This window comes from Microcebus murinus, chromosome 2 (assembly GCF_040939455.1).
Source record: "Microcebus murinus isolate Inina chromosome 2, M.murinus_Inina_mat1.0, whole genome shotgun sequence".
NCBI lineage: Eukaryota > Metazoa > Chordata > Mammalia > Primates > Cheirogaleidae > Microcebus > Microcebus murinus.
In genome coordinates, this window is record NC_134105.1 from 30,523,989 (window position 1) to 30,544,035 (window position 20,047).

At 56.4% G+C, this 20,047-nt stretch overlaps 1 protein-coding gene across 2 annotated transcripts in view; it reads right to left on the reverse strand.

Moving 5' to 3' along the window:
* Positions 1 to 20,047, reverse strand: part of HIVEP3 (HIVEP zinc finger 3) — a 470,759-nt gene that overhangs the window by 8,562 nt on the left and 442,150 nt on the right. For both annotated transcript variants that reach the window (XM_075997106.1, XM_012735840.2), the window contains 2 exons: positions 8,384 to 8,559; positions 2,181 to 2,267 (listed from right to left, as the gene is read on the reverse strand). In XM_075997106.1, coding sequence (XP_075853221.1) covers positions 2,181 to 2,267; positions 8,384 to 8,559 — 263 coding nt within the window. The remainder of the gene's footprint in view (positions 1 to 2,180; positions 2,268 to 8,383; positions 8,560 to 20,047) is intronic.

Consider the following 20,047-nt stretch of genomic DNA (forward strand, 5'->3'; position numbering starts at 1 on the left):
GGATGCTCTGGATGGTCCGCCTACTCTCAACGCCCCTGGGGTCAAGGCCAAAGTCCAGCCCAGCTTCCTGCCCACCAGCTCAGGGGCCTGGGGCCGCCCCGCAAGTCTGAGCGGAGCTCAGGTCGGGCGCTGCCGGGACCGGCCACACGGTGGCGCTGGCGCCGGCCTCGAGAGCGCCGGGAGCGGGGTTGCGGCGCGTGCGCGGAGGTGGTGGGCGGGCTGTCCTCCCACGCGGCCGCCACCGCGCGCGACCCGACCCTTGCCGCCGCTCCCTGCGTCCGCCTCACCGCGGGGAGAGGCCGCCCCGTCCTTCCCGTCTGTTGGCCTTAACCTCGGAGTCATCTTCGGCTCCCTTTTCTCCCAATGCTGTCCCTCTCCCCGCCACGGCGCGTCAGCAGGCCTGCGGGCTCTTCCAGAACCAGCCGGAACCCGACGTCCCTCGCCACCTCCCTGCGCCCACCTGCGCGAGCCACGTGCGCCAGGCCCGGGCGCTGCGTCCCCTCGCCGCCCCGCGCTCTGCCCACCTGCCCACCGGCCCCGCGCTCTTCCCACCGGCCCCGCGCTCTGCCCACCTGCCCACCCGCCCCGCGCCCCAGCCACGCGTGCCACGCGCCCGAGCCCTCCAGGTCCCGCTCCTGCTTCCCAGCCCTGCCGGCTCCCCAGCGCTGGCGTCGCTCTGCTCTCACCACCCTGCCTCACAGAGCGGCCCTCCCCACACGCCCCAGCCTTTAGTTTCTGCTCTGTCCCACATGTGTGCCTTGCCTGGCTCCCCTCTAGAATGTAGGCTTCCTGAGGACAGGAGCCTGTTTTATTCACAGCGGAGTCCCCAGCACACAGCCGGAACAGCGCTGGTGCTCAGCAGGTACCTCTGGGATGGATGCATGGATTTCATCCTCACAACAAGTGGGTATGATCATCCTTGTTTGTCGCACTGGGAAAATGAGGCTGGGAGAGGGAAGGGACCACACAGGGAGGGCTCTGCGTTGAGCTCAGGCTCCTGTGGTCCAGCCCCCCAGGCAGTGGGGTGGCCGGGAGCCAGTGCTTTCGTGTGACCTTGGGCACCTGCCTTTTCCCGTCCAAGCTTTTCTTTCTTCTGTTAAAATGGGGCAGCACAAGTTGCTACCACCTGCCAGGAGGACTCAATGACACAACATCTGTAAGTGGCCTCATGTGCATTCTTGACAAGCATGGTAAACCCACATTCTAGGTTTGGCGGGAACACTGCCGAGTTCATTGTGTTCTGTTCTATAAAGGTGATTTATTCCACCTGAAATATGATTGAACTCTTTTGTAAGACTGCAAATACATCCCCAGATCAGAAAAACAAAAACATACAGACACACACACCCTCCTCTTTGTCACTCTCTTAAGTCCCGATAGTGATTTCAGGGAATCTGTGGTCAAACGTTTGCCTGGTGCTAAAGGAATGCCTCCAGCCACTCTCTGCTGGAGGGACTGCCCGTCCACTGCCCAGGCCTCTGGCCTCCTGCCTGGATGCTGAGGCTGGGCACTGCCCTGCCAGACCCGCTGCCTTTGCCTCCCCTTCCTGTCTCCTCAGAAACTGGCTCTAATATGCCTCCTGGGATGGACAGCCATGGCCAGGGTATGGTGGTGGGATGGGATTGGGAAGTGACAAGGAGCTGTCAGGTCTGGTTTTAGCTTCCTTGAAACGCTCCTAACCCCAAAAGGCCCATGGGTCAGGCCCATGCTGAGTGTGTAGGCATGAGCGTGGGTGTGGAGCTTCCAGGGGTACGTACCCCACAGAGTCATCATGAGGGTTTGCTGAGACAGTTGAGGGCACACGTTTGGAACATGCCTGACACAAAGCGGGTGCTCTATCAACATGGGTTATGGGAACTCATAGGTTCATTTATTCAGTAAACATTCACTGAGCACCCATGGGATGCCAGGTGCTCTGCCTGTGCTAGACCACAATGCGCAATAGCTACGGCTGCACAGCGTGTGCTGTGAGCATGTGGAAGTCAGGGTTGTCATTCAGTGAATTTTTAACCTTTGTTTCCCAGGAACTGGGAGAACTGGAGGGGAGGGCATGGGAGGGAGAGAGAAAAATGGGAACCAAGGAGAGGAGGGCAGAAAGGAAGGAGGAGGGGGGAATGTGGAGAAGGACAGGCAGGTGGGGAGGAGGGGAGGGGACAAGGATGAGGTTGGCAGTGCGTTACCTTCTTCGGCTTCCAGCTCCTCCAGCACCCCTGTCTCTTGGCACTTTTTGCTGTGGGCCTTCGACTTCATGTGCTTAGTCAGATTCCCTGGAAAGAGATGAGAACAGACTCAGGCTCTGCTGCAGGGCAGGAGGCCAGGATGGGCCAGGGGCTCATGGAGGCAGCACCAAGCTGGCAGGCCATGGTTTCTCAGACCATTCGAGGCCCTGCCAGCTGTAGGGGCTGAGCAGGGGCCAGGGCATCCCTCTGCCCTGGTGCCCAGGCCAAAATGTGCAGCCACAGCTGCTGTTCGAGGCGGTACACAGGAGCTGGGGTGGGGTGGGCAGGGGGCTGTGAGGGGACAAAGAGTATTATATAATGAGGAGGTGAGATGCCGGTTAAAAAACAAACAAAAAAGAAATTAAAAGACAACTCAAGGGCAATAGGTTTTTCCTGTTTTTGATTTAACGCTAGGCTCAGAGCTGATGATGCTCTTCAGACGGGATTATGGTCCATCTCAAGTGCTGGGATGTCATGGGAAGCTCCCACTGCCCAGCTTGGCGGGCAGACACACTCCCAGGGCAGCCCACAGGGCAGAATCTTGGGGTCTGGGAAGAGGAACCAGGACGAAGCTAATATTAGGAATGAAGAAGGGTCAGAGAGTTGGGACATCTACTGGCCAGGGACCTGGGAGCCATAAGGCTGGGGGCCGAAGCCTGGTTTCTTTAGAGAAGTCCCCTTCCTGGGCCTTCTTTTCCCCAGGCTAATGTACAGTGCAGACACAGGACCAGGGCGGTTTGGGGAAGGCCCTAGTGAGGCCCTGCCCTGCTCTATGCCTATGACGCCCCTGGAGGGGAGGCGGACTCTGCTCCAATTTGCAGGTGCAGCTGCCCAGGCTGGCAGGCAGGGGAATCAGGGGAACACTAACAACAGCTTCAGCTCTCCACACGCACACAGCATGGCACAGGCCACAAAGCCCTGTGGGCAGGAGCCTTCTGGAAAGGAGAGGCAGAGCATCCAGTCTGTCCCTGGAGAATGCAGGCCAGATGCCTCAGGATATTCCTTTGGGCTACTCCCAAACTGTGATGTGCTCACTGTTGCTCTGGGGACTCTATTTCCATATGGCCGTTCACATGATAAATTGTAAGTTACCTGAGTCAGGTGCTTTGTCTTAATAATCTCATTTATTGGTAAGTTTGAATGGATGGATGGAGGAGAGAAAAATGGAAAGAAGTGAGGCTCCTGGAATAAATGTACAGAGAGGCCAGTGGATGGATGGACAGACAGACAGACACATGCTTAGAGGAAACACGGAGAGATGGAAGAACAGGAGGTGGACAGACATGGGGCTGGGACACTGGATGAGTAGATCAGAAGATGGATGGACAGATGGGGGACAGATGGATAGATGAAGAAAATAAATGGAAGGATAGATGGAAATGGTTTAGTAAGCAGATGGACGATGAGGGCTGGATGGGAGGATGCAGACGGGATGAGGGCAAGAATGGTGGTTGGATGCATGAAGGGAGGCAGGCACATGTAAAGGCATGAATGAACAGACAGGAGAATAAAAGAATGGGAAGTTGGGTGGGTGGGAGAACAAACAGGAGAATAGGAGGAGCAAGTGAGGATAGGATGAGAGGATAAATGGAAAGATAAATGGATAGGAAGACTATTAGATGAGAGAGTGAGAGAGATGAATGGATGGATGGATGGATGGGTGAACAGGGAGAGAGCCCATGGATGAACCAAAGGAGGCTTCTTAATCATTCTGGAAATTTTAGGGAACTTTGGGGTATTGCTAAGAGGTTAATGGGGAGCCCTAAGCTGAGGTTCCCTGAGGTGTGCGAGGCAAGGGCGGCAGGGATGGGAGAGGAGCTGTTCCCTTCCGCTTTCCTCCCCGTGGTCCTGGTCCATGAGTCTGTCCTTCCCAGGTTTGGTTTTCTTCCTTCAACTGGACAGAAACCTGGGCGTTCTAATCTTGACCATAGAAGGAGCAGAGCCATAGCTTCCAGAGTCATCTTGAGGGGTCTCCAAAGGTCCCCATCCAACCTTGTGGAACCCCACCCTCACTGCCATGAGTAGGCAAAGCTTGAGGAGGACAGTCGAGGTGGGAAAAGGCTGCCGGGGTCTTCCATGGGCCAGAGATACCAACCGTCCTAAGGTTCTGGAACCAGGCCTCCCTCCCCTGACTATCCCAGGCCACAGAGGACGATGAACACTGCTTATTCTGGCTATTACATCATTTATCACACATGTTCTGCCTGGAAGGATTAGGTCTATATTCAGCCGAGTCAGGTGCCGGGCACACAATGGGTGTCCAATAGCCATGTGTGGGAAGTGCCCCTCTTATCACAGAAGCAAAGTGCTGGAAGGATCCTCACAGACCACGTAATTCACCCCCCACCAGACGAGGTTTCCCTGCCTTGGATCTCACTCAGGGCCCAGGTGCTGATGACACCATCGGACAAGAGCACTGGCTGTCTCAGGTGCGAGCAGGGCTCCTGTTAGCAAATGCAGTGAACCAACTGGCCCAAAGTCACAGGGCGAGTTAGTGCAGAGCACTGTCTGGACCCAGGCCTCAGGACTCTGGGGTCCTTGCTTGCTCCACGAGGTGGCAGAAGGGAACCCAGCTGGTTTGGAGCTTGGCAGCCTCGGGTTTGACTGGGCTGTGCCACTGGCTAGCTGTGGGCTCCCCGGCAAGTTCCCTCACCTTCTGAGCCTCAGTTTCTGTGGCTGTGAAGTGGCACCTACCTTGTGGGGACGTGGGAGGAGCTGATGAGGTGGTGCATGCGGATGGCAGCCGAGTGGAGTGTGCCTGGCAGAGAGCAGACCTCCCACCCCCACCATGACAGTCACTCTATCGAGCAGGGAGACTGCCATGCACCATGCCGGGTATGGAGGAGAGAGGGGCTAGGGTGATGCTCGTGGTGAAATGGTTTTACCTGTCAGTCTAGGTCTCGGGCTATCAGGGGAAGGCACCAGGGGCCCCAAAGGCCTGCCTCTCCTCTGTCCCCACCACGGGGGCTGCAGCAGGGGGGTAGGGAGTTGGAGGTGACTTTGTGACAGGAGTGGACGCTGGATAAGCAGCCCTGCGTGTTGTCCAGGCTCCCTCTGTGACTCCCCCTCTCCAGGCCTGTCTCCTGCACTGTGGATGGTGGGGGCTGCACCACTGGACGCAGTGCCCAGACACCCCTTCCCCATCAAGGGCAGAGCCTGGGCTTGTCAGGCAGAGTCTACAGTGCCCCACAGCCTCCCAGCCCCCACCCAAGCCTGGCAGCCCCGATGGAGGGAGAGGCAGTGGGTGGGAGCGATGGCGTCTGGAGGAGGTGGAACCTCCGTCAAGAGAGCGGCCAGCACCCCATCCGCCTCCCTGGGCTTTGACCGACAGCCCTGCCCCCGCCCCTGCCACCCGACAGACATGAGGCCCGTCCACAGCTGCCACCTCTGTCCTCTGAGGCGATCGGCGCAAGGGCCTGGACACGGCACAGCCACCCCACTGGCCTCTGGGAACCGTCTGAGAAGAGGAAACGGGACCCCCGGACTCCATGGGGCCACTGCAGGCCTCTCCACCCCACCTGCCACACACCCCTCGGCTAGCTCCCAGAGTCCCTCCCTGCTGCCACGGCGTCTGACACAGAGACGAGACACAGACGGCAGACAGAGACAGACAGGAAGGGCTCCCAGGCACGGGTGCAGCCAGGTGGTGGTGCCGGGAGGGCCCAGGACCGAGGATGGCCTGATGGGGAGGCAGGTGGCCCTACAGGAGGGGCCGTCTGTCTGAGCTGTGGCTGACAGGGCCCAGCACTCAGCGAGACACCTGCTGCAGGGACAGACGGGAGCTCCGTGCCCTCCTTCCCTGCACCCATCGTGCAGACAGCGCGAAGAGGGAGCTTTCTCTGTTTCCGTGTGCCGCACCCTAAAACAGTCCCTGCTCTGCTGCTCACAGAGGTTGAGACTCCACCATTTCCCCTGTGCCCCCTGGTTTGCCTCTGGAAGGTTTTTGTCTTCTGGAAGCCACTATGCACAGGTGAGGAGGAGCTCAGTGCACACCTTGATCTCCGGTTGAGAGCATACCCCATGGCCTTCCCTCAGGGGGTGCTCCACAGCCCTGGAAATGCAGAGGGTCTGCAGCCCTCTGTTCAGATTATGCTTTGGGGCCCCTCCAGGGCTCTGTGCTGCTGTAGGGAGACCCAGGAAGGGACTGCAGACAGGCTCGGCGAGGCCTCGATGAAGCCATTTCCTGGACAGTGGGGTCCCTACTAGGGACCCAGGCCGCTCTCAGACTCCACAAAATGGGTAAGGCAAAGGGAATTGAGTGGTATCATCCGGGGAGACCGCTTGGGCAGGGAACTCAGCCGGGATGGGCTGTCCAGTCTCACATGGCAGAGTGACGGCTCCCACGGCAGCGACAGCCCCGGCTGCGTGCTGGGCCCAGGCGTGCTCCGCATGGCCCTGGTCTGGGAGGCTCTCAGGGCCCCTCAGGTTGAGGACAGTGTGGTCCCCTAGACATATGCTGGGAGTAGGGGCAGCAGTTGTGACCCACTATGATTGCAGCTTCTTGCCACCCCCTCCAGAGAGGGGAGGGAACTACCTGCTGACAGAGAGGAAGATGATGGGACAGTGCCCACGAGGTCGAGGGCCTGGGTGTAGTTACAGCTCTAGCATCAACAATCATTCTGTTTCCTGAGATCACTTTTTTCACCTTCAAGGGAGAAATTTTCTACTTTTAGAGTCAAAGACTGTGATTTAAACTGTCAGTCAATCATTCCCCTCTCTCTCTTCTATAAAATCCCACCTGGCTGCCTCAGGCCAGAGGAAGTGGGGCATGGCCGGGCTCTGGGGGTCCAGGGTGCCTTTGATGTACCCACGGGGCAGGGAGGGGTCTGCAGGCCCAACTGCTGACCGGGGGCCCTTTGGGACAGTGTTTATGAGACACTAAGAGAGAAGAGGACCAGGGACAGGCAGTGGGAGGGTAGGCACCTCCATCTACATCAAAAGAGGATGATGGCTAGAGGACAGAGGGCAGGGGTCAGTCCACATGGTCAGGAGACCAGGAACCGGAACTTGGTTAGAAAGGAGACTGCTGAGCCAGGGACGTGGTAAACTGGCCCCTGACCTCCTGCAGAGAGAAGGGAAGGGGCCAGGCAACGGAGCATGGAGGAGGCGAAGAGGCCTGGAGGCCCTCTCCAAAGCGGCTGCCCAGGCTCTCTCGTGGGAGTAGCTTTACCAGCAGAAGAAAAGTCAACAAGTGACAAAGCCGAAGGCAGCCCACATGTTTTGTCCCCTGAAAAACCACGTGACTCCGTGGGCTGGCGTGGAGGCCCCCGACTTGCTCAAGAAAGAACGGAGGACCCTGTGTCCAGACCCTGACCCAGGAATCTGCAGAGCACAAGAGGCTGAAGCCACCAGAGGTGCCAAGAGCCTCCCTTCGAGGCACCTCAGTCTGCAGCGAGCACCCTCCCTACTGCCCTGCAGGAGAAGAATGCAATCTAAGAACCACATGGCCTCAGCTCGTTCATCCACACAAGGTCCTGGGTGGCTGCAGCAGGCCAGGCCACCACCCTTGCCCGTCACAGTTCTCCGGGATGCATGCCCTCAACAGCCGGCCCTTCCTTCATGGGTGACTGCAGAGCCTGTCCTGACCCTGATGTGGGGCATGGCTGGGGACAGGGGGGACAGGGCTGCCGCTCTGGCCCTGTGCTGAGAGCAGCAGAGAAGTTGGGCAGAGCGGGGGCTGAGGGTCGTGGAGAGGGGGTGGAGGCAGGGCGGACTGTGGCATGAGAAGTGGGCATGCGAGTGTGGCAAGTGGCTTGGGGTGGAGTGGAATGGATTTCCCGATGCAAGAGTGGCAGTGACCAGTGTTGATGCTGGAGTTGTCAGATCAGTGGATGCATGGCCAACGACGCATGCAAAAGGAAGGGGTGACGAGAGAAGATGAGAAACCAGGGACCGCGCAAGAGTGCTGCGCCAGGGCAGGGCAGCCTCAGGTGGAGGGCTGTGTGCGGGGTCCAGGAAGATGGCTGGGAGCAGCTGTGGGTGCCGCGGCCCAGTCTGGAGCCATCTGCTCTGCCACTGGGCACCCAGTGGGGCGGGAACCCAGGAAGTGGGGGTGCTCCAGGCTCCAGGCAAAGAGGTCTGGGCCCTTGAGCTCTGTGCTGGGACCCCCAGAGGGGAGCTCCCTGCAGCGGGCAGGGGCAGTGCCCCAGCTGACTGTCTCTTACCTTTGGTTTTAAAAGCAAAGTGACAGTGCTTGCACACATAGGGTCGGACGTCAGTGTGGGTGCGGATGTGTTTCTTCAGCATGCTGGGCTTCTTGCAGCGAATTCCACACTCCTCACAAACATATTTCCCTCGGCCGCGGCCTCGCACATATACATACTCTTCGTTTGATTTGTACCTATGAGCAACAGGCGTCATGGTAAAGGAAAAAAAAAAGGAGGAGAAGAGGCAGGTTCCCACCTCGGAAGACGCACGCGCTTCCTAGCTTGATCCAGGACGCTGGCAGCGGAGGCCGCAGAGGACCACAGGGTGGGAGGAACGAGTCGCCCTGGGGCTCCACCATGGACCCCTGCGCCCTGCCCCTCGGACAGGAGGGGCCACTTCCCAGGCAGCCTCCCTGGCAGAGCCGGCCATGCCCACAAGCAACAGCCACTGTGGGCCACCAGAGTAAGAGTAAGAATAATAGCTCAGCTACACCAGCTCTGGCAGCTATATTTGCTACGTGCTCACTCGGTGCTGGGAATTTACCCAAATTAAGCCACAACCACTCACAACAAAGAGCCCTTAGTAGCCGGGGCTCAGAGAGGGAGAGATTCCTCCCACAGCCAGAAGGGACAGAGCCTGCCTGCCTCAAAGCCTGTGAGGCTGCTGGGGAGCCACACAGACACTCCTGTGAGGGGAGGTAACAGGGACCTCCATTATTTCCCCAGCTTCGGGGTTTGGAAACCAGGAGCCCTGTGCTGATCACTCACCCCTATCCCAGGAGCTCCGGGGGACCTAGATTCCCAGCGCCCTTGCCTCAGCACTTGGGATGGGTCAGGAAGTGCCACCAGCTTCCAGGAGCCTCCAGCTTTCAGGAGGCTCCAGCTTTCAGGAGCCTCCCCAGCTGGCCCACCTGCTGGGGCTCAGGGCCACAGATGCCCCTGAAGCCCAAATTGGAAGTCTCCTACTTCGGCCCTTACAAGGAAGCCCATAGTACCACAGGCTCAGCAGGATCTTTACTGGCCGTCGTGCTGGTCCAAGGCTATACATGTGCAGGGTCCAGACGGGATGGGGAGGCTGTGGCAGGAGGTGGAGCTGAGACAGGGGATCCTGGCATATTTCCAGGAGAAGGAGCATTCTGACCCATGAAGGGTCCTTGAGGTCCACTGGAACACCACTCAGGGGAGGTGGGCACTCTCAGCCTGCGGGGTGTGCCCTTCCACACCCAGCAAGAACTGCCACACCCCACACCCTGCACTCACACCGCACAGCCTGCACTCTTGCCGGCCTTCCTGGGGCAGCTGCTTGGCTTTGGTGACCCTGTTCTCTACTGATTGTGTCTTCTTTGCAAGCTCCTTCCCCTGCTGGCACCTCAGGTTCCAACCTGTGCTCTTCACCTGCCACCTTCCCCCAGGTGACTTTTTACCTGCCCCTTCTCTCTCCAGCTCTGACCACGTTGCTATACATCCACTGCTCCCCAGCATTGCCCCTGGTGGTCTCCAGGAACCTCAGACCCCACGTGCCCAGAACCCTGCTCCCAAGTTCCTCCACCTGCAGCATCTCCTTCCGGCCGCCATCCCAGTGAACAGCACCTGCACCCCTCGGCGGCTCCGTTTCATCCCCTCTGCATATTCAGTCCCCCAGCACGACCATCAGCACTGCAGTCCATGCGTGTTGCAAGGATGCCATGTTCTGCCCCCACCAGCCCCAGCCACCATCTCTTCTCCTACACCCCCACATCCTTTCTTCACAAAACAGCCGGCGGGAGCCTTCCCCAAATCTGTCAGGTGCCGCCACTCCTCCCAGCCTAGGGGCCCATGCCATGCTTCTCCCACTGCCCACAGAATGCCCTACCCTTCCCGTGGCCCAGAAGGCCCAGGGCACCATCTAGCCCTGGCCACCTCCCTAGCCCATCTCCCACTGATTCTCGCTGATCCCCCATGCTCTGCTGCATTCACCCTCCCGCCATACCTAATGTCACCTGGAGCCCCAAAGCCCCTACCCCAGCATCACCCCTGTCCTGTCTGACCAGCACCTCCATTCCTGCAGGGCTTTGCACAAACCTCCCGCCCTTCCTCTGGGCCTGGGGGTCTCACTCCTTCAGGGGACTTGTGAAGCAGAGTGTACTGCAATGGCCTTTTTGCAAGCGTAGTCACCATTATCCCTGTGAGGACGGGGACCGCATCTACCTCATCTGCTGGTGCATCCCTCATCTGCTGCCAGCACAGCGTCCAGCAGGTGCTCAGTGGACACTTAGTGGCTGCACATCAGAAAGACAAGCCCAGGCCTCCTCTCCTCAGGTCTGCCACCGTCAGACTCAGCCTGAACCTTCCCACTCCCCGAGCACCTGCGCACACGTGCAACCTGATGCTGTGGGCTTCCCAGTGACGGGGGACAGGCCAGTCCCCCCAAACTGTGGTGGACTGCCTGAACACATCCTATTTTCTGATAGGAACCATTCTGCTCATAGGGTAGAGGGCAGCAGGGGACTTGGGTCCGGGTTCTGGATCCTGTTGGAACTCACTGGATGACCTCAGGCAAGTCACTTTCCTTCCCTTGGAAATGATGTCCCTTGCCCTTAGACAGCAAAGTGCCATCACATGCCTGATGCCATCTAATCCTCCCATCGGCCCTTTTTGATTTTTGGAGGATCATCCCAATTCTACAGAAAAGGGAACCAAGTCCCAACAAGTTCATGTGACATGGCCAGGGTCATGCAGCCAGTGATTTTCCCACTGGGCTCCCTGTTCCTGCACAGACTGGCTGCACAAACACCTTTACATGATGCCGACCAAGGTCTCATTAGCATCCCCCTTCTCCAGCATTGCTGGGGACCTGTCTCACGGCAGACAAACAAGAACAGCGTCCTTTTCCACCAAGCCCTTCCTAAAAGACTGCGGCCTGGGGTGGAGCCCCCGGTGCTGACACCTGCCGAGAAATGCCCCATAAGAGCCAGGGCAGGACACCAGACAACCACGGTGGGGGTCCCTGGGAGCATGGTCCTACCTCCCAGGTCTGTCGGCCCCTCCTCTCCTCCACCCAAAGCTGCCCTTTGGAGGCCTGTGCCTTTATCACAGGCTGCCCTTTACCAGGAGGACAAGTGACCAGCCCCCTGCCTGTTCCAAGGCTGCAAGACAGCCCAGTGCTTGTAGGCCTGTGGGGCTGACTCAGCTCCCGGGTCAGGGAGCAATTTCTCCCGGCCTCACTGCCCACCTGTCTTCTGCTGCCCCGACAAGCCAGAGGCATCAGTCAGTCTGGAAAGCAAGGTCTGGTTTTATTCTTAAAGAAAAAGAGCTGGTCTGTGGATTTCGAATGTCTTAGCTGCCTCGAGGGACCTTGAGATCGGGCAGCCTGAGGTTCAGGGCTGGAGGGCCTGACCCACGGCATGGCACTAGGGCTCCCAGACCCTTGCCTGGAAGCAGTTTTCTGTCCTGCTGCCTGGGGCGGGGGCCAGTGGAGGCCATGGGGAGGGGCGTGGAAGGGCCAGGCTCTTCTTGGATGGATCTGTTTTTATTCCTATGCTGCGGCTATAGGACTCACAGACTCAAAGGAAAAGAAAAAGATTCTTAACAACCTCTTCATCAAGAGGGTCTTAGTGTCTTCACCCAATCAAGAGGGAAACAGAAGGCAGCTATAAAATGGGGAAGCAGGGACTGGACCCCATATCTGACTCCTGTGTTCTGAAGTGTGACTCGGCATGACCTAGTGTGAGGTCCCCCCCTGCCATCAGCATGTGACACCTTGGGCTGTGGCTCTGGACTCTGCTCTAAAACCTGCAGCTTCCACCAAGCACACGGGGAGCTGGCACAAAGGAGATGGCACATCCCTCTGCCCAGGGTTCCAGAAGAGGGGACACAGTGGAAATTAAATAGGCTTTCAGGCAAGGTAATGGACAAGGTAGTTATTCCTAGACTCTGAATATGACAAAGCCTCAGCAACGAAGCTGCCCTGTAAGGTAGTGAGCTCCCCGTCGCTAGCACTGCCCACCCAGAGGCCAGATGAACAGCCATGAGATCTGTTAGCAGGAGGGAGTTCGTGATTAGTATGTGCCTATGACAGGTCCAGCACTGTGACAGAGGGATTTTAGGTGGATTCACTTGTTTACTCGTGTCGCAATGTTGTAACATGGATATATTTAGTTCCTTTGGATATATTTAGTTTAGCATATTTGTCCCAGTAAATATAAATGGATATATTTATTCCTAAAACCAAGGGGCTGGCAACATGACCGAGCAAAGAGGAGGCACAGGAGGAAGAGGAGGGGTGGGGACTGTGGGGACCTGGAAGGCAGGGCACATCTCCTCTCTGCAAGGGTACCCACCCAATCGTTGCATGAGGTTATCATATCCTCCATTTTTTTCAAGAAAACCATGCATCCAGATTTTTTAAAAAACTAAAACCATTAGCAGACTCTTACATAGCCCTTACTGGGTGCCAAGCACGATTTTAAATGCTTTGCATGCATTACCTCATTAAATCCCATGACAGCCCTGTGAGACGGGGGCTCAAATCATTCCCATTTACACATGAGGAAACAGAGTCAGAGAGGCTAAGTGACCTGCCAAGGTCACACAGCCAGTTAGTTAATGGAATCAAAATTTGAACCTAGGTCACCTAGCTACAAAGTTCAGGTACTCAACTGCTGTGTAATTCTGTTTTTTTTAAAAAAACATTGTGTGAGTCAAATAAAATACAAGAGGCAGATCCAGCCTGGAGCTAAACTTCTGGCTCAAAGTAATTTCCCCAAGCTCATGTGCTAGTACGAAGGGGCATGTCTGACCTTCAAGCTCATGACTTTTCTCTCCACCAAGCTGCATTATTCTCTTGAATGAGAGGATGAACTCTATGGCCTCCGAGTTACCGTCTTAATCCGAGATTCTACGAGGCTATTCTGCATTTATGTTATTGAAATTTTCATATGTTATTAATATTTAATTGTAAAACTCTTGCATCCCCTCCAAATTTGAGTATTTTAAAGGTTTGCGAAATTTCTGATTTTATTATGCTCTTGTCGCCAAATATGCTTTCCCCCTGAGGCATGCAACTTGGGTGTGATCGTGCAGAGCAAGAAGAAGATGTGATTAGGAATGCACGCACTGTCGCTTTGAGACCCACTTTTGCAGGCAGCCTGTGTCCTGTGAAGGGAGTCTCGGGCCACTTCCCTGCGGTCACTGTGCTCCGGGAGGTCCGGCCACAGTGAGCTGGCTGACTTGTCTGCAATGACATGCAGCTTCCCCCAGTGACACTCAAGAACCAAGGGATGTCTGTGGGAAGAGGAGCAAGTGCCAGGTAGCACAGCCTGCTGAGCTGCATATCTGCTAAAAATATTCAGTCACCAAGAGGTAGGAAACACACTCCTTGGTGAAAGAAAAATGAAGTGGAGAGGCTGAGCTAGGGGTCATGGGGGAAGTTCACACTGGGTTCTGGGTACACCCCAGATTCTCTTTTTGTCAGAGTTCTGCAGAAATTACATCATGCCACCACATTCAGTGTGGGGGGCATTTAGTGCAGCATCCAGGGACGGGCCCGCTGTGCCAGGAATTCCACGGCACACATGTAACACGGTGCAGGCACGGGGCCCGCCAGTGGAGTCCCTGCTTTCAGCGGGAGTGCTAGCTGCAAGCAGCGCATTTGTATTTACTCAACAGCACTGACGAAGGCCCGGTCCAAGCCTGGGGCTGGGCCAGGGCCGTAAATATAAAGTTAAATAAGACTCTGATCTTGGTCTCAAGTGACTAACAGGCACTTAAAAGATCATAAAACAAAGAGATAGAAATAGTAATTCAGACTATGTGCAAAGTGCTATGGATGATCAGGGAAGGAACCGGCAGGGTTGGGTCTGGGGTGACTTTCCCAGAAGAAAAGCCTTCACCTGGGGTGCATGTGCCAGGTCTGACCCGGAAGCCTCCTGTTTTATGAGCCCCCGAGTGGGCAGGGAGGCCTGGGGGCCAGGGAGAGGTTGTCGGGACTGTATGGAGCCTGAGCCCAGCAGAGGTGAGGACAGGAAGAAAGAGGATCTAGATTCTAGAGAGTTCAGCAGCGGCCTGACAGAAGGACAACAGCCGGTCAACGACACCTTCTTCTACACCTTCCAGAAGGACTCCCACTACTGAGGGCAAGCCCTTGTCCATTCTGTAGGCTTGCAACTTGGAGGTGGCATTTTTGCCGTTTTCGCGGTTTTACTGTTGCAACTTTTCATACTAGGAAAACATCAGTTCCCAGCGCCAGCTGCCAGGAATACAGCAGCAGCTGGGGTCTGACGCCCAGCACAGCTCTTGGAGTAGGAAATGCCTTAATTCTACAGAATTGGCTATGGTAGGTGGAGACATTGTGGAGTGACTTCTCAGCGTCCAAGTGTAGACACTTAAGGACCAGCAAGCAGGCTCCAAGCCTGGGCCGAAGCCAGCATGGGTCCGTAGAATGCAGCCAACACTCGACTTCCCACCAGACAGTGAGATCAGGGGGCAGGCAGGACGCCAGAGCTGGGCCCCTAGTGTTCAGAGAAGTGAAACTGCCAAAGAGGAGTGGATTCCTTAAATGTGGACGTAAGAGTAGTTGCTCCAGCCTTCAGCAGCCCTGGCCCGCAGGGTTCTAGAACAGCGGCTTTCCAGCTGTGCTCAGGATGGGTGGGGTTAGGGTGGGGCAGCGGAGCAGTGGGGCTCTGTGTCCTCCTCCCCTAACCACAGCAGCTCTGTAGCGAGTCCTTTTCCAGACTATGTATTTACGCAAACCGAACTTCGTAAAAAAGTGTTCTGTGAATTTAAAGCAATTTGAAAATCACTATTGGAGAATGTCCATGCTTGGAAGGTCCTTAAGACTCTAATGCCGAGAAGCCTTGTGCATCCTTGGAGTTGGCCACGTTCAGGTGGATCCTGTTCACACCCTCCTACAGACCAGTACTTCTTTGGCCCCTGGGGGCACGGTTTCCCAGGCAGCTCCTGCCACCTCTGGGCAGCTCCCTTGCTGTTAAGCTTGAGTTGTCAACCCGTGCTCACACCCACAGTCTGCGCTCCGGCTGATCCATCCTCTCTTCCATTGACAGTCTCCAACAGATACGATGCTGCCTGAAACTTCTTTCCCCCAGCCCTGACATTTCCATGTCCTCAAACGATTCAGCATGAGAAGGATTCCTCCCCAGGCTGTCCACCTTCTCCTGGGCCCTCCACGTTGTCCTTCCTAAGGGGGAATGGCCCAGAGCAGCCAGAGGCCCTTGGTGGGGGCTGGACCTCGCCCAGCCTGATGCAGGTCGCTGGTCTCCTCCTTCCAGCTTCATTCCCTTGAGTCCCAGACAGGAAACAGACCCAGACTGGGGAAGTGACCAGACCCAGGAGCTGCCTCCTGCCTGGCTGATGCTCCACACCTCGCAGTCGGCCAGAGCTGGAAGGCCGAGCTCTTACTGACTAGCCACTTGCTATGTGCCAGGTTTTGTGCCACCCCTTTTCCATTGGATATCTCTCTTCCTCTTGGTTAACATTTATAAATACATGTCTTATTTTTTGCTAAAAAAGCACTAAAAATAATCAACCAGGGTCATAGGTGCAATCTTTTATCACAGAAAAAGAAATAGCTGTCATTTGTTGAGCACTTAGCTCTGTGGTAGGTGCTTTTTATAGGACTTCTATTGTAGAAGCCTCGCCACAATTCTGTATGGCAGCCCCGGTACAGGTAGCAGGGACTGAGGCAGGGAGGCCATCTCCAGGCTGGCTTAGAAAAGCCTCAGGGGCCCAGCTCTGCAGTCTGGCCCGTGTCTTGCAGGCGGTGCTGGGGACAGGGAAGGAGTGCAGTCAGAGGCAGGACCTGCGGAGCTGCAATGGGAAGCCCCCCTTTGGGGCCGTGCGGCTCAGCAGCCAGAGGGCACGCTGACCAAGGCCGCCTAGAGTGGCAGCCGACAAAGTCAATGTATACACTAGGTGCCTGACCAAGGCTTGTGGCCAATGGCCATGAAGATGCCGGTCCACCACAACCTGAGAGGCTCAGTGCACCTGGCTGCACAGAACACATACACACTGAGATACAAATAAGGTAAGAAAAGGCTGTGAAAGTTTTAAAATCCTGCAACACATGTAAGGCAGCGGCGCCGTGAAGGCTGTGACAGAACTTCTGGTCCGCCTGAATGGGGCGAGGTAAGCGCGCTCACGAGGGCAGCTGGCTGGGGTCCCTTGCGGCTTCCTCACAGCTTAAACCTGGGGAACACACGGGCAGGCTGTGTGCCCAGGCCCTAGACTCACAGACTCCAGTCTTGAAGGGGGACAGAGAGGGCACTCTAAATGTCCCATGGCATCAGCCACCTCCTTGCCCCATGCCCTGAGCAAATCTGCTCCCTACCAACTGAGGGTAGAGGAGAGAAACTGGGCTCATGGAAAACCTGTCTTTGGACACTTCAGGCCACGTGTGTAACCACTGTCAGCCTCCTGGTAGGTGACTCAGCCAACAGGCAGAACCAGGACAGGAAGGGAGAGCTGGGCTCATTTTAAGACAGAACTTTCTGCACCCCAGAGCTACAAACTTGGAGAAAAGCAAGCCTGAGTGGTAGTGAGCTCTCTGTTAGAAGTAGTGTTCAAGCACAGGCTGAATGACCTTGCAAGCTTGGGGCAAAACAGATTGCAATGGAGGGAGAGGCTGGGCTCCAGGTCCAGCGGGTCTAGTGAAGTGTAAACGGACACAGCATCCACGCTGGTGCTCCAGCCACGCGGCCGGTGGGTGCGTGGGTGGGAAAACAGGGAAGAAGGAAGGGTGTGGTCGTGGCTCAGAGGGGTGAGCTGGCCCGTCTGTTCGGACACTGCTGAGTGCGGTGTTAGTCATGGGGACCGCTGGCAAGTCCAACCACAGGGTTCAAATCCTGCCTCATCCCTACCAGCTGGGTGACCCTGGGCAGGCACCCGCCCACGGTGGGGTGCCAGTGACAGCCCAGAGGGGCTCGGCTGTGGGCTGTGGCTGTCGTATGGTTGCATGATTACACCCCCAGCTATTATTCCAAGGCTGTGCCGCCCCTTCCAACGGAAGTCCTATCTCTCTAACCCTCTCTGTGGAATGTGGCTTTCCACCTCCAAGCAGGTTGTCACTGCAGCAAGCTATTTAGGGATGACTGCTGTGAGCCTTTTTTGTGGGAGGAAGAATCCTTCTGTGAGGCCCAGGGCTGCCCCTCGGGTGACTGGTGGGTCTGTGTGTCCTGCGTCCCCCAGAGTTGCTCCATGTAACAGGACCTCTCAGCAGGTCACCCTGCCTGGAATGGCCTCCTTCCCTCCCCCTTTCTGATGAAGTCCCAATCCTCCCCTAAACCTCAGACCCAACCCTGGATCCTCAGAAGCTTTTCCTGACCCTGAGATGCATCATGCCCCCCAGTTATACCTTTTCTAGGGGTAGCACAGTAGGAAAAAGAGGCTTGGGAGCCAGAACTCCTGAAATCAGGCTCTGTCCGTTATTAGCTGTGTGACCTTGGACAGGTTACTTAACCTCTCTGTGCCTCAGTTTCTTCATCTTTAAAATGGGTATAATGTCCTATTTATTGACCTGTGGGTAACTGGCACAGTTCTAGGAGTATGTTCATGCTGTAATAGCTCATGGGGTTGTACACTTATGATTTGAATATTTTTGATATGTATAGAATGCTTCAATTAAGAAATAACTAAAAAATAGTATATACTCAAAGAGCTGCTGCAAGTAGAACTTAGTTAATATAGGTTATGTGCCTAGCCCAGTGCCCAGCACACAGGGGGGCTCCGTCAGCACTTGCTCTATCCAGCCCTCTGCCTTGACAGCACTCGCCACAGTCAGATTCATTCTTCAACAGTGGGAGGAAAACCAAGTGCCCCAGTCTTCCATAGGCTGGGAGGCCTGGAGCTGTCCCCTCACCAAAGTGAAGCCAGTGGTGCTAGGACTAGGCTGGCACGACTGCCCAGCCCTGGCAGCGCGGAGCCAGCTAACAGAGTGCAAAGCCTTGACGGAGACTCCACCGTCTCCTCCTCCTCCCCGGCCACGGCCAGGTCTACAGAGGAATCCAAAACACGCTGATGGGGACACGCTCAGAAGCCCTCCAAGATCACAGCCGAGGGGACCAGGAACTCCTCATGCCCCACTGGATGAAGATGGAGGCGACCGCGCCCATGCCAGAGTCCAGTCCAAGGAGGAGGAAGCTCCTTGCACAGAGGACTCCTTTGTGCCCCTCTCTCTGCTCAGAATCCTGTCCCAGGAAAGTCAATATTCCGAGAAGATGCAGAGGAGCAGCAGCATGAAGAGGAAGATGAGGACGGTGACATGGACGAAGAGGAAGGAGGTGTGGAGGGGCAAGATCGCCCCAGAGCAGCAGTACTCGGAGGAGGCAGAGGCAGAGGAGGCGATGGCGGTGAGGAACAACTTCCAGCGATGAAGACAGAACCGCCAACTCGGAACGTGAAGCATTTTAGCGTCCAAACTCTGACACTGAACACGGTGCTGAAGACGTAGCTTCAGTCCCTCCTGTGACACACGATCCATGTGACACGGAGCTCGCACCTCTCTCACACTTTTAAAATGGAAATCAGTAGGATGCGGGATAAAAACATATGCAGGGGCAATACAGGCTCCGTGAAGTTAACCCAACTGTTAGATTTCTGCTGGGATGATGCGGGTGCGAAATGGGAACGGGGTTAGCAGAAATGCCAAGAGGAAGAATAAAGGGGTTTGGCTATTTGCCCTTGAACCACATGAAACAAGACCCCCAGTGGCGAGTGGGTTTAGATCTATACGTCGCCCTCCCCCAACCCATCGCCTTGCACGTCTGGTCGCTCAAAGCTGGGGCCAGATCAGCGTCCTCGCTGGCAGGACGTGGGGTCGGGGAGCCACGGCACAGCCGCAGCTGGAGTGGCGCGAGGATGCCGGAGCTGCGGCTTCTGATGGGTCTCGTCTTCCCTTCGGTTAAAAGCGCTCGATGCTTCGGAGGGTTGTTAGCACGACGGAGGGTTAGATGGCCTTCACAGAGGAGGGCAGGGCGAGGAACGTGGCCGTCAAACGCTTCCAGGGCTCACACGTTAAGGCCAGACTGCGAGGGCTGTCGCTGCCGGCCGGGCTACCCTGCAGAAAGGCCATTTCTGTGAAGCCTTGTCAGAGGTGAAAGGGGAGGAGGCCAGCCAGCAGGGAACACTTCATCTCTTCCCAGGCACAGCGAACCTGACCATGACCCAGATGCCGGACATGAGGGAGCAAACTCGGAACGCGAAAGTGACGTGGCTGCTGCTACGGGCGTGGCTGGTCTGGTCCCCTCACAGGTAAGTGAAGGGGAAGCACTTCTAGAAGCTTCTTAACTGCATGGAAGAAGTTTTCCAAGGACTGGGAACGGGACCTTGTGTGACTGTCCAGTCCTGCTCTGCTCTCAGCAGCCTCCACAGGCTTCGTCCTTGGAGCCGGAGACCTGGCTCTGTTCACTCCCGTCGCAAGTGCTCGCCCAGGACTGCAAGCTGTGCTTCTGGTACGGCCACCAAATGGGCTTCTTTCTTTGCTGATCAGAGCCGCATGCCACCTGCATGATCAAGATGACGAGGAAGGTCTCTCTGGTCCAACAGCGAGGCTGAGGCTGCTCGTGCCTTGTGTCACTGGACTCAGCACAACTGTCCAGCCCCTTCCTGCACCGCACAGGCAGCAGCAGGAACAGTAACACAAACGGGACGTGTGTGACCCTTAAGCTCTTATGATACATCTCATTCGGTTAT